Source organism: Apodemus sylvaticus, chromosome 7, assembly GCF_947179515.1.
Source record: "Apodemus sylvaticus chromosome 7, mApoSyl1.1, whole genome shotgun sequence".
Classification (NCBI taxonomy): Eukaryota; Metazoa; Chordata; class Mammalia; order Rodentia; family Muridae; genus Apodemus; species Apodemus sylvaticus.
Window position 1 is genome coordinate 114,264,165 of NC_067478.1, and position 13,553 is coordinate 114,277,717.

At 36.3% G+C, this 13,553-nt stretch overlaps 1 protein-coding gene across 1 annotated transcript; it reads left to right on the forward strand.

Moving 5' to 3' along the window:
* The first annotated feature begins 12,178 nt into the window (after positions 1–12,178).
* LOC127690130 (olfactory receptor 1174-like) lies at positions 12,179–13,167 on the forward strand. Its single transcript, XM_052189680.1, is given in 3 exon segments — positions 12,179–12,484; positions 12,486–13,115; positions 13,117–13,167. Coding segments are annotated over 3 exon segments (987 nt in total).
* The last annotated feature ends 386 nt before the right edge of the window (positions 13,168–13,553 follow it).

A 13,553-nucleotide genomic window follows, 5' to 3' on the forward strand; every position in this document is an offset into this window, starting at 1 on the left:
TGAGTGCAAATCAACTATGGACAGGCAAGGTACACCTTTGCTATTGGGAAGCATCCTAGGTTCCTCCCACAGTTAGTGATATCAAATTTAATTTAATAGTTCCCTTTCATCATTAGAGAAACTCCCTCACAATCTAAAGATTTAATACCTGTTATTAAGAATGGCACTGCAGTTTTTCTCTCCTGTGACAGTCCAAGGCAGGTTGGGAAAGGTTCCTTCCAAGTTGCATCTACATCAAGGAGCTCGGATTCTCCACAGCTTCCAGGGATCAGGCCCTGCCAAAGGAGATCTGTTCTCCACAGAGTGCTTTGACTCCTGGGTTTGGAAGTGAGATCCTCACTTTCCAGTTACTGTCAAAATGGGAGCAGGGAGGAGTGCATGGAGCACAGGAGTGGCAGAGCAGCTTGGACAGGGCTCTGCTGGGTTCCACCAGCACCCAAGAAATGGGTTGTTCCACAGCCCTCTGTGCCATGGAAGAGCTGGTCTCTGAGGGGTGCTGAGACAGGCTCCCAAGCCCATAGGAGGGACAAGCTCCAGCCAGAGACAGCAGTACCAACTAACACCAAATAATAACCAGATGTTGAAAGGCAAACACAAGAACCTTACCAATAGAAACCAAGGTGACATGGCATCATCCAAAGCCAGTTCTCCCACAACAGCAAGTCCTGGATACCCCAACACATGGGAAAATCCAGAATTGTATATAAAATCACAACTCATGTTGCTGATAGCGGACTTCAAGAAGGACATAAATAACTCCCTTAAAGAAATACAGGAGAATGCAGGTAAACAGGTAGAAACCCTTAAAGAGGAAATGCAAAAATTGCTTTAAAAAATACAGGGAAATACAGGGTTGCATTGTGTGTGTGTGTGTGTGTGTGTGTGTGTGTGTGTGTGTGTGTGTGTGTCGGTGTGAGAGAGAGACAGAGAGAGAGAGAGAGAGAGAGAGAGAGAGAGAGAGAGAGAGAAACAGACAGACAGACAGACAGACAGACAGAGGCTGTTATATAATTAATTTCTTGTTTTTCTTAGATATAGTTACCCTTCTTGTATTATAGTTTTGCATCTAGTTTGCACGGTATGGCTGGGAGAGTAAAAAGGTGTAATTTAAATTTGGGTTTTCATGGAATATTTTGTTTTTTTTCCATCTATGCTGATTGAGAACTTTGCTGTGTATAGTAACTTGTGCTGCCATCTGTGATCTATTGAGATCTGAATGCTCTCTGTCCAAGATTTTCTTTCTTTTAGTGTTTCTCTTGTCAGGTATGGTGCAATTCTGATAGATCTGCCAGTGTATTTTACTTGGCATTTTTACATTACTGTTTTTTTTTAAATATTTATTTATTATATGTAAGTACACTGTAGCTGTCTTCAAACGCCAGAAGAGGGAGTCAGATCTCTTTATGGATGGTTCTGAGCCAACATGTGGATGCTGGGATTTGAACTCATGACCTTTGGAAGAGCAATCAGTGCTCTTACCTGCTGAGCCATCTCTCCAGCTACATTACTGGTTTTAATTATCTTTCTTTATTCTGTACATTGAGTGTTTTGACTATTATAAGATAGGAGGATTTTGTATTCTAGAGCAATCTATTTGGTGTTCTGTAAGCTTCTTTTGCATTTATGGTCATATCATTTATCAGATTATGGAATTTTTCCTCTATGATTTTGTTGAAGATATTTTATGGCCTTATCATCTTCTTCTATTTCTACTCTTCTTAGGATTGATCTTTTCATTGTGTCCCAAATTTCCTGGAGGTTTGGGGTTAGAAATATTTTTACCCTTTGTGTTTTCTTGGACTGATGTGTTGATATCTTCTACAGTATCTTCTATGCCTGAGATCCTCTCTTTTATTCTGTTGGTAATGCTCCTGTAGCTCCTGATCTCTTTCAATAGGGTTGCCTCTATTTCTGATTTCTTAATTGTTTCTATTTCAAGTGTTCAGTCTTGGACCTTTATTTTAATTCTTTCACCTCTTTAATTGTATGTTCCTGTATAACATCAAGGTATTTTCTTGTTTCTTCTTTAAGGGATTCTATCTATTTTCATGAGTTTTCCTATATTGTTTTAAGGGAGGTATTTATACCCTACTTAAAAGCATCTGTCATATTCCTGAGATGGAGTTTTAGGTCAGAATCTTGCTCTTCATATATGTTAAGATGTCCAGGGCTTGCTGTTATAGAAAAACTGGTTTTGGGTGATGCAAAATTACATTGGCTTCTGTTGCTTATATTCTTGTGCTTACTTCACCATCTGGTTATCTCTGGTATTAACTGGCCTGACTGTCTCTGACTGGAGCTGGCCTCTTTAAAGGCAGGTAGAGTTGTTGATTTGGGTTAGACCTTGCTCTTGGAATTCATACAAGGTTGTTTCTGGTTATGGAATGGTCCTCCTGTGTCAATGATTAGAGCATGCCTCTTGTGCCCCTGGTTGTGACATTCCTCCTGTGTCCCTGGTTAGGGTGAACCTTCTGGGAGACAGGCAGGCTTTGGATTACAGTGGAAGGATATTCCTGGTTTCAAATGAAGGTACACAGTGGAAGGACTATAGGGCTCAAGTAGAGTGAGAGATCTCCCATGTCTGCGTCTGCTGGGCTCTGTGAGGAGTTCCAGCTCATGTGACTATTGGGGCAGATGGGACTGTTCAGATGGTCTAGTTGGTCCTGATTTAATTTTGGTATTTGGTATCTGTCAAGGAAATTGTCCATTTCCTCCAGATTCTCCAGTTGTGTTGAGTACAGGCTCTTGTAGTAGGATCTGATGATTTTTTGGATTTCCTCAGTTTCCGTTGTTATGTCTCCCTTTTCATTTCTAAGTTTGTTAATTTGGATACTTTCTCTGTGCCCTTTGGTCAGTCTGGCTAAGGGTTTATCTATCTTGTTGATTTTCTCAAAGAACCAGCTCCTGGTTTTGTTGATTTTTTGTATGGTTCTCTTTGTTTCTACTTGATTGATTTCGGCCCTGAGTTTGATGATTTCCTGCCTTCTACTCCTCTTGGGTGAAATAGCTTCTTTTTGTTCTAGGGCTTTCAGGTGTGTCATTAAGTTGGTAATGTATGCTCTCTCTATTTTCTTTTTGGAGGCACTCAGGGCTATGAGTTTTCCTTTTAGCACTGCCTTCATTGTGTCCCATAGATTTGGGTATGTTGTGTTTTCATTTTCATTGTGTTCTAAAAAGTCTTTAATTTCTTTCTTTATTTCTTCCTTGACCAAGGTATCATTGAGTAGAGTACTGTTCAATTTCCACGTGTATGTGGGTTTTCTGTTGTTTCTGTTGCTATTGAAGACCACTTTTATTCCACAGTGATCAGATAGGAGGCATGGGATTAGTTCTATCTTCTTATATTTGTTGAGGTCTGTCTTGTGACCAATTATATGGTCGATTTTGGAGAAGGTACCATGAGGTGCTGAAAAAAAGGTATATTCTTTTGTTTTAGGATAGAATGTTCTATATATATCAGTTAAATCTAATTGGTCCAAAGCTTCAATTAGTTTCATTGTGTCCTTGTTTAGTTTCTGTTTTCCTGATCGGTCCATTGAGGAAAGTGCAGTGTTGAAGTCACCCACAATTATTGTGTTAGGTGCAATGTGTGCTTTGAGTTTTAATAAAGTTTCTTTTATGAAAGAGGGTGCCCTTGCATTTGGAGCATAGATGTTCAGGATTGAGAGTTCTTCTTGTTGTATTTTTCCTTTGACCAGCAAGAAGTGTCCCTCAGAGTCTCTTTTGATGACTTTGGGTTGAAAGTCAATTTTATCTGATATTAAAATGGCTACTCCAGCTTGTTTCCTGAGACCATTTGCTTGTAAAATTGTCTTCCAGCCTTTTACTCTAAGGTAGTGTTTGTCTTTGACCCTGAGGTGTGTTTCCTGTAAGCAGCAAAATGTAGGGTCCTGTTTACGTATCCAGTCAGTTAGTCTGTGTCTTTTTATTGGGGCATTGAGTCCATTGATGTTAAGAGATATTAAGGAATAGTGATTGTTACTTCCTATCATTTTTGACGTTATTTTTTAAATTTGATTGCTTAACTTCTTTTGGGTTTGATGAAAGGTTACTATCTTGCTTTTTTCAGGGTGTAGTTTCCCTCCTTGTATTGGTGTTGTCCTCCTATTATCCTTTTTAGGGCTGGGTTTGTGGATAGATATAGGGTAAACTTGGTTTTGTCGTGAAATATCTTAGTTTCTCCATCTATGGTGATTGAGAGTTTTGCTGGATATAGTAGTTTTGGTTGGCATTTGTGTTCTCTTAGAGTCTGCATGAGATCTGCCCAGGACCTTCTAGCCTTCATAGTCTCAGGTGAAAAGTCTGCTGTGATTCTGATAGGTCTTCCTTTATATGTTACTTGGCCTTTTTCTCTTACTGCCTTTAATATTCTTTCTTTGTTTAGAACATTCGGTGTTTTGATTATTATGTGACGGGAAGTATTTCTGTTCTGGTCCAGTCTGTTTGGAGTTCTGTAGGCTTCTTGTATATTCATGGGCATCTCTCTCTTTAGGTTAGGGAAGTTTTCTTCCATAATTTTATTGAAGATATTTGCTGGCCCTTTAAGTTGTAAATCTTCACTCTCATCTATGCCTATAATCCTTAGGTTTGGTCTTCTCATTGTGTCCTGGATTTCCTGGATATTTTGGGTTACAAGCTTTTTGCATTTTGCATTTTCTTTAACTGTTGAGTCCATGGTTTCTATGGAATCTTCAGCATCTGAGATTCTTTCTTCTATTTCTTGTATTCTGTTGTTGATATTTGCATCTCTGTCCCCTGATTTCTTCCCAAGGCTTTCTATCTCCAAAGTTGTCTCCTTTTGAGTTTTCTTAGTTGTTTCTACTTCTGATTTTAGATCCTGGATGGTTTTGCTTAGCTCCTTCACTTGCTTATTTGTGCTTTCCTGTAATTCTTTAAGAGATTTTTGTGTTTTTTCTTTCATGACTTCAGCCTGTTGACCAAAGATGTCTCCCTTTTGTCCCTAGTTACAGCAGACGACTTGGGAGACAGACAGACTGTGGGGTGTGTGAGGCATGCAGGTTCACTGATCTACACAACTGTAAAGGCCAAACAGGAGGAATATGGGACTCAGGCCCACAAGAGCAATTCTTTTGATGAGATTTCTACTATGCTTCATATTTTTATATTTGAATTTCATAACTGCAGTGCTATTTCAGTTTGGCTTATTTAATTATTTCCCTCTATTTTGAATTCCATTTTCATATCCTGAATTGACTTGACTTCTTTAGTTCACTTAAGTGTTTGTATTTTTTTAATCTCATTCATACCCTTTTACAGGTTTATTAACAAATTTATAATATATATGTATATATATGTATATATGTCATCTTTCTTCCTTCACTGTGTATATGTTTTATATTTGAAATATTAAGCTGAAGTTTATATTATAGTGATACGGAGATGTGTTTTTCTCTGTGTATTGGTATTCATGAAATCATAAATACATAAAACACAATGGCATTACTGATAACAATTGGTTTTATAAGAGAAATGCAGGGGAGACTATTCTTGTAATTATACAAAGGAGCATGACAATCACAAATATCTATTTATCTGATACAAAGTGTATGAAAGAGTAGTTTAAAATTAATATAAATGGCAACATATCTATGTAATCTGAAGAGAAAGCACAGACAAAGCTATATCACTCCTAGAAATATACCCAAAATAATACTCCACCATACTACAAAGACGCTTGCTCAATTATGTTCATAGCAGCTCTATTTGTAATAGCCCAAAACTGGAAACAGCGTGAATGTCCCTCAATCAAAAATAATGTTAAAAGAAAATGTGGTTTATTGGAACAGTGGAATACTACTCAGCTATTAAAAACAAGGACATCATGAAATTTGCAAATGGATGGATCTAGAAAATATCATCCATTGACCAGCAAGAAGTGTCCCTCAGTGTCTCTTTTGATGACTTAGGTTGAAAGTCGATTTTATCTGATATTAGAATGGCTACTCTGGCTCGTTTCCCAAGACCATTGACTTGTAAAATTGTCTTCCAGCCTTTTACTCTAAGGTAGTTTTTGTCTTTGACATTTAGGTGTGTTTCCTGTATGCAGCAGAATGTAGGGTCCTGTTTCCTTATCCAGTCTGTTAGTCTATGTCTTTTTATTGGGTAATTGAGTCCATTGATGTTAAGAGATATTAAGGAATAGAGATTATTACTTCCTGTAATTTTTGATGTTATTTTTATATTTGAGTGATTATCTTCTTTTGGGTTTGATGAAGGAAGGTTACTATCTTACTTTTTCCAGGGTGTAGCAATACTCTTCAAACTATTCCACAAAATAGAAATGGAAGGAACCCTACCCAATTCCTTCTACGAAGCCACAATTATGCTGATACCAAAACTGCACAAAGATCCAACAAAGAAAGAAAACTTCAGACCAATCTCCCTTATGAACATCGATGCAAAAATACTCAACAAAATTCTTGCCAACCGAATCCAAGAACACATCAAAACGATCATCCACCATGATCAAGTAGGCTTTATCCCAGGGATGCAGGGTTGGTTCAATATACGGAAATCCATCAATGCAATCCACTACATAAACAAACTCAAAGAAAAAAAAAACCACACAGTGATTTCATTGGATGCTGAAAAAGCATTTGACAAAATTCAGAATACTTTCATGCTTAAAGTCTTGGAAAGAACAGGAATTCGAGGCCCATACCTAAACATCGTTAAAGCAATATACAGCAAACCGGTAACCAGCATCAAACTAAATGGAGAGAAACTTGAAGCAATCCCTCTAAAATCAGGGACTAGACAGAGCTGTCCCCTTTCTCCTTATCTTTTCAATATTGTACGTGAGATACTAGCTCGGGCAATTAGACAACATAAGGAGGTCAAAAGGATACAAATTGGAAAGGAAGAAGTCAAACTATCATTATTTGCAGATGACATGATAGTCTACCTAAGTGACCCAAAAAACTCCACTAGAGAGCTCCTACAGCTGATAAACAACTTCAGCAAAGTGGTAGGTTATAAAATCAACTCAAGCAAATCAGTGGCCTTCCTATACTCAAAGAATAAGCAGGCTGAGAAAGAAATTAGGGAAATGACCCGTTTCACAATAGCCACAAACAGTCTAAGGTATCTTGGGGTGACTCTTACCAAACATGTGAAAGATCTGTATGACAAGAACTTCAAGACACTGAAGAAGGAAATGGAAGAAGACCTCAAAAAATGGGAAAACCTCCCATGCTCATGGATCAGCAGGATCAATATAGTTAAAATGGCCATTTTGCCAAAAGCAATATACAGATTCAATGCAATACCCATCAAAATCCCAACTCAATTCTTCACAGAGTTAGAAAGAGCAATTCTCAAATTCATCTGGAATAACAAAAAACCCAGGATAGCTAAAACTATTCTCAGCAACAAAAGAAATTCTGGGGGAATCAGTATCCCTGACCTCAAGCAATACTACAGAGCAATAGTGTTAAAAACTGCATGGTATTGGTACAGTGACAGGCTGGCAGATCAATGGAACGGGACTGAAGATCCAGAAATGAACCCACATACTTATGGCCACTTGATCCTCGACAAAGGGGCTGAAAACATCCAATAGAAAAAAGATAGCCTTTGCAACAAATGGTGCTGGTTCAACTGGAGGTCAGCATGCAAAAGAATGTGAATTGATCCATCCTTGTCTCCTTGTACTAAGCTCAAATCCAAATGGATCAAGGACCTCCACATAAAGCCAGATACACTGAAGCTAATAGAAAAGAAACTGGGGAAGACCCTTGAGGACATCGGTACAGGGAGAAAGTTTCTGAACAGAACACCAATAGCATATGCTCTAAGATCAAGAATTGACAAATGGGACCTCATAAAATTACAAAGTTTCTGTAAGGCAAAGGACATCATCAAAAGGACAGATCGGCATCCAACAAATTGGGAAAAGATCTTCACCAATCCTACATCAGATAGAGGGCTAATATCCAATATATATAAAGAACTCAAGAAGTTAGACTCCAGAAAACCGAACAACCCTATTAAAAAATGGGGGTACAGAGTTAAACAAAGAATTCTCACCTGAAGAATTTCGGATGGAGGAGAAACATCTTAAAAAATGCTCAACTTCATTAGTCATTAGGGAAATGCAAATCAAAACAACCCTGAGATTTCACCTTACACCAGTCAGAATGGCTAAGATTAAAAATTCAGGAGACAGCAGGTGTTGGAGAGGGTGTGGAGAAAGAGGAACACTCCTCCACTGCTGGTGGGTTTGCAAATTAGTACAACCACTCTGGAAATCAGTCTGGTGGTTCCTCTGAAAACTGGGCACCTCACTTCCAGAAGATCCTGCTATACCACTCCTGGGCATATACCCAAAAGATTCCCCAGCATGTAATAAGGATACATGTTCTACTATGCTCATAGCAGCCCTATTTATAATTGCCAGAAGTTGGAAAGAACCCAGGTATCCCTCAACAGAAGAGTGGATGCAAAAAATGTGGTATATCTACACAATGGAGTACTATTCAGCCATTAGAAACAATGAATTCATGAAATTCTTAGGCAAATGGATGGAGCTGGAGAACATCATACTAAGTGAGGTAACCCAGTCTCAAAAGATCAATCATGGTATGCACTCACTAATAAGTGGATATTAGCCTAGAAAACTGGAATACCCAAAACATAATCCACATATCAAGTAAGGTACAAGAAGAACGGAGGTGTGGCCCCTGCTTCTGGAAAGACTCAGTGAAGCAGTATAGGGCAAAACCAGAACAGGGAAGTGGGAAGGGTTGGGTGGGAAAACAGGGGGAGGGAAGGGCACTGATGGGACTTTCGGGGAGTGGGGGTCTAGACAAGGGGAAATCTTTTGAAATGTAAATAAAAATATATCGAATAAAAAAATAACATTTAAAAAAAGGCTGGGAAGAAAATGAACTCCTTGAACAGTTGTCCATGTGTGTGTGTGTGTGTGTGTGTGTGTGTGTGTGTGTGTATGTGTGTGTGTGTGTGTGTGTGTGTGTGTGTGTGTGTGAGAGAGAGAGAGAGAGAGAGAGAGAGAGAGAGAGAGAGAGAGAGAGAAAGAGAGTTCTCAAGGCAGGGTTTCTCTGTATAGTCATAGCTGTTCTTTAACTTTCTGTGTAGAGCAGCCTGGCCTCAAACTCAGATATCTGTCTGCTGCTACCTCCCAAGTGCTAGAATTAAGGCATGCATAACTAAGTGCACTGAAAACAACCTGAACTCTTTTAGATTTATACATAAAGTAAAACAGCAAGTAAATACCAGATTATCATACCATATTGTGATATATTGGGTAAAATAACAAGAAAATTAGTATGTCTGAAAAATGTGTGTATGTGTGTTTTGAACTAAATCAAGCTAAGTAAGGAAAATTAAACATGGTCTCATTGATATTTGAAATTTCTTCAGTATATCCTAGAAAAATACATGAGAGATTTGTAAATTTGGAGGGTCATATTAGACAATTACTTGTCAAAGTTTACAAAAGCAGAGTAATTGTAATTATATTATCATATAAAATAATTATATGTGCTCATGTACAATACTCTAATATGAAATAATAATTTCATGTATATGTTGATTCTCAGGTTTAATTTATGACTAATGTAAATTGCTTCTAAACATAATATATTATGGACTACATGTATAAGGTTTTAACTTTCAAGTAAGATAATTTATTAAGATTTAAAAATAAACAGGTATTATTATAATACAAAGAACATTACTCTCCTTTGTAATATTATGAATATAGCATTCCTCAACCCCAGTAATGTTGTTAAAGGAGACATGTTACAGTTTTCCTTGGATTACTTGTTGTATAATTAACTTTTCTGGGGTGTGAAACATAGCATGACTTTTAATAAAACCTAAATAAAGAGTTCTACATAGGAGAAAATAAATCAATTTTCCTTTGCTATTAACTACATAAACACAAAAATGGACTAACAGTTTTAAAATTTACTGTTTTGTTCCCCAGGGAAACTTTTAGAGAGTGTAAGGCAATGGAACAATTAAACTGATGAAGAGCTTTGAGAATTAAGCACTGGGTCATATAGCAATTAAATAATGCTCCTTCTACTCCTTTTCTATCTAGGACCAATATCTGTGCTGTGAAAACTCATCTGATCCCCCTTCTCTGGACAGATAATTGAGAGAAAACAGCTTCAGTAACAAATATTGGAAGAGCTGGTATGCTCCAGTCAGGGCTGGTGAGGTACGTAAGGAAAGGAGACAGGATGCATGTGGTGGGCTAGACCCTTGGATGAGTGCAAAGTGGAAAATGCCTGTTTGTTCTATTATTATAAATATTCCATTGAGTCTCTTTTCCAGACATTGCATTTCCATCAATCAATGTTTGAAATATTATATTCCAATTTCATTTTCTGAAGAGAATCTATTTATTCACCACTCAATTCTGTCACTTATAGAGTCATGTAAGACGTCCTTTGTCCAATTTTGTATTTCTTTTCTAGAATTATAATTTACTGTTTTTTATGTTACTCCCTTCTATAAGAACAAATAAATTTTTATTTATATTTACTATTTACCTTCTACTATTATTCATAGAAAAATTTTGTAATATTTCTATTTTGTTGGTGATTTCTTCACAATATTTATTTCATTTATAATATTTAGGCCCTAATATATAATAGGCTAAGTACAATTCATCAAAATGCAAATAATAAGACAAAAATTCAGGATCTCAGACTAATAAAGAAAGTGAGTTAATAAATGTCAGATTCACATAAAAATATACAGAAGACAGTACATGAACATCATACCTTGTCTCTGATGCTCTCATCCTTTGTTTCTTACTTCACTGGTCATTGATATTCTCACCAATTCCAGGTGACTACATCATAGGGGAACTTCATTCTGTTTTCTAAACCTTGAATGCTTCAACCTCTCCCCGCTCTCTCTTTCTCTCTCTCTCTCTCTTTCTCTATTGCTTTCTGATCTTGGCTTAAACAATCCTACTTCAGAGAAAGTATTACTTTTCATTCCAACTCTGTCATAGGATAAATTACCTTACTACTTTGTGGGTGTTTTGTCCTAAATTAAATAAAATTCTGAGGCTTTCATAATACTAACCCATCCTATAAGTGAAAATTGGCAATGTATATGCCATAATTCACTTTTATTTTTCTATAATGATTTGTTTACATTACTTTCAATATTTATAATCAGATTAATTGGGTAAATATTTTAACCACTAGTGCTCTGGATATCACAGCAGTATATTCATACTCTATGTATGGATATATGATCACATATGAAAATATAGTTCCTTCTGCTTTATTATAGTACTGGTTGTTTGGTGTTTGCATCTCTATAGTCCACACTCTCCATTCTTTTGCCAGAGACATTGACGTAGAAGCAATCTTTGTAAGGAAGGAGCTTTAGGAAATCTCAGTATCCTTAAGTGGTTCATGGATCTCAAATAGAAAGAACATCTATTACATTAATATTCACAAATACATCATGAATTTCTGCTGCTCCAGTAAATTTGGTATATGCAAATGATAATTATTACTGAAAAATTTAAAAGTTCTCATTATTTTTTTATTTACACTGATGTCATTAAGTAAATCAAAATTATGTTTATGAAACCTGATAAAAAGTTTAAATTATAACTTACAGTTAAATAGTCACTTGTGGAATTTTGTGTACACGAATGATTATTATAAAGTAGTCAAATAACATTAATAAAAATAGCATAAAATGAAAACAACACCAATTAAAATATAGTGTTCATAAGGCATTTTAAAATATCAAATATAATAATATCAATCAAACTGTTGTTAGAAAATAATTAGAGATTCAAAAACACATGAAGATAACATATAAACATCATTTAGTGGAGATTATTGAGCTATTGAAAGAAATTATTAAAATTATGAAAAAGTTACTTCAAATGTTTTAGAGGGCTTACTAAATAATAAGTTGCCCACATAGGTTAACATAAAAATTTCATTAAGAGCAGTTGTAGTTGACAAATGAGAAAGAAATTTAGCTAAATTAAAAACAAGAATAACTATACACATTTTAAAGTGAACATGGAAGTAAAGTTGGTTAAGTGACAGCACATGTCAGAATGAAAGATAGGCTTTAAAGAGTCATTTTATGATGTGTCAGTAGCTACTATTTGAAAACCAACCTTACCTCTAACAGATATTGAAGTTATATGGAAACCGAGAACACCACACAGATACCAGAATTTTTGATCCTGGGTTTCTCAGATGATCCAAAACTGCAACCTGTTCTCTTTGGACTATTCCTGTCCATCTACATGGTTACTGTGCTTGGGAACCTGCTTATCATCTTGGCTGTCAGCTCTGACTCACATCTCCATAACCCCATGTACTTCTTCCTCTCCAATCTGTCCTTTATTGACATCTGTTTCATCTCAGCCACAATACCAAAGATGCTAGTCAACATGTGGTCACAGAGAAAAGACATCTCCTACATAGAATGTCTTACACAGGTATATTTTTTTTAATACTTTTGTTGGGATGGATGATGTTTTACTCACTTTAATGGCCTATGATCGCTTTGTAGCCATTTGTAACCCTCTCAAATACACGGTTATCATGAACCCTCGGGTATGTGCCATTGTAGTTCTTATGTTTTGGATAATCCTGTTCTGGGTCTCCCTGATTCATGTTCTATTGATAAATGAACTGAACTTCTCCAAAGGCACAGAGATTCCACATTTCTTTTGTGAACTGGCTCAAGTTCTCAAAGCATCCAACTCTGACACTTACATCAATAATGTCTTCATGTATGTGTTGACTTTCATATTCGGAGTGATTCCGATGACAGGAATCCTTATGTCTTACTCACAGATTGTCTCATCTTTATTAAGGATGTCCTCTACTCTGAGTAAGTACAAAGCCTTTTCCACCTGTGGATCTCACATCTGTGTGGTCTGTTTGTTCTATGGTTCAGCAATTGGGGTTTATTTTAGCACTTCTGTGGTTCATTCTACCCAGAGAAGAATGGTTGCTTCACTGATGTACACTGTGATTAGCCCTATGCTTAACCCCTTTATCTATAGCCTGCGAAACACAGATGTGAAACTTGCACTTGGTGAACTTTTAATCAGAATTGCCAATTGCCCAATTACAGATCAATGAAATCAGAACTAAATTCATACTTAGAAATATAAGGTAAATTTTATGACTATACCTCTCTTGGGTCTTTTTCTTTCAAAAAATTGCATGCCTAATCTACACTATTCTGAAAATTAATGTAACTTTGAATTTGTGTACTTTTTACAGATGATATTTTAATTCCCTATGCATGACAATTAAAGTTTGCAGTCATTCTCATGGGTCATTTTTTAATATATTTATTTTAGATTTTATGTGAAATATGGTTTATGAAGTCAAAGAAGGTTCATCAAAATCAATGATGGAATATCAATGTTCTTTACCTTAATTTAATAGTATCCTTGTTTTTCCTAAAGGAAATGTTATGAAAATACAACTATTGGGACATCATACTGCAAATTTCTTTCCCCCATCAACTGTAATATCAGAGATGCATGGTGATTGAGG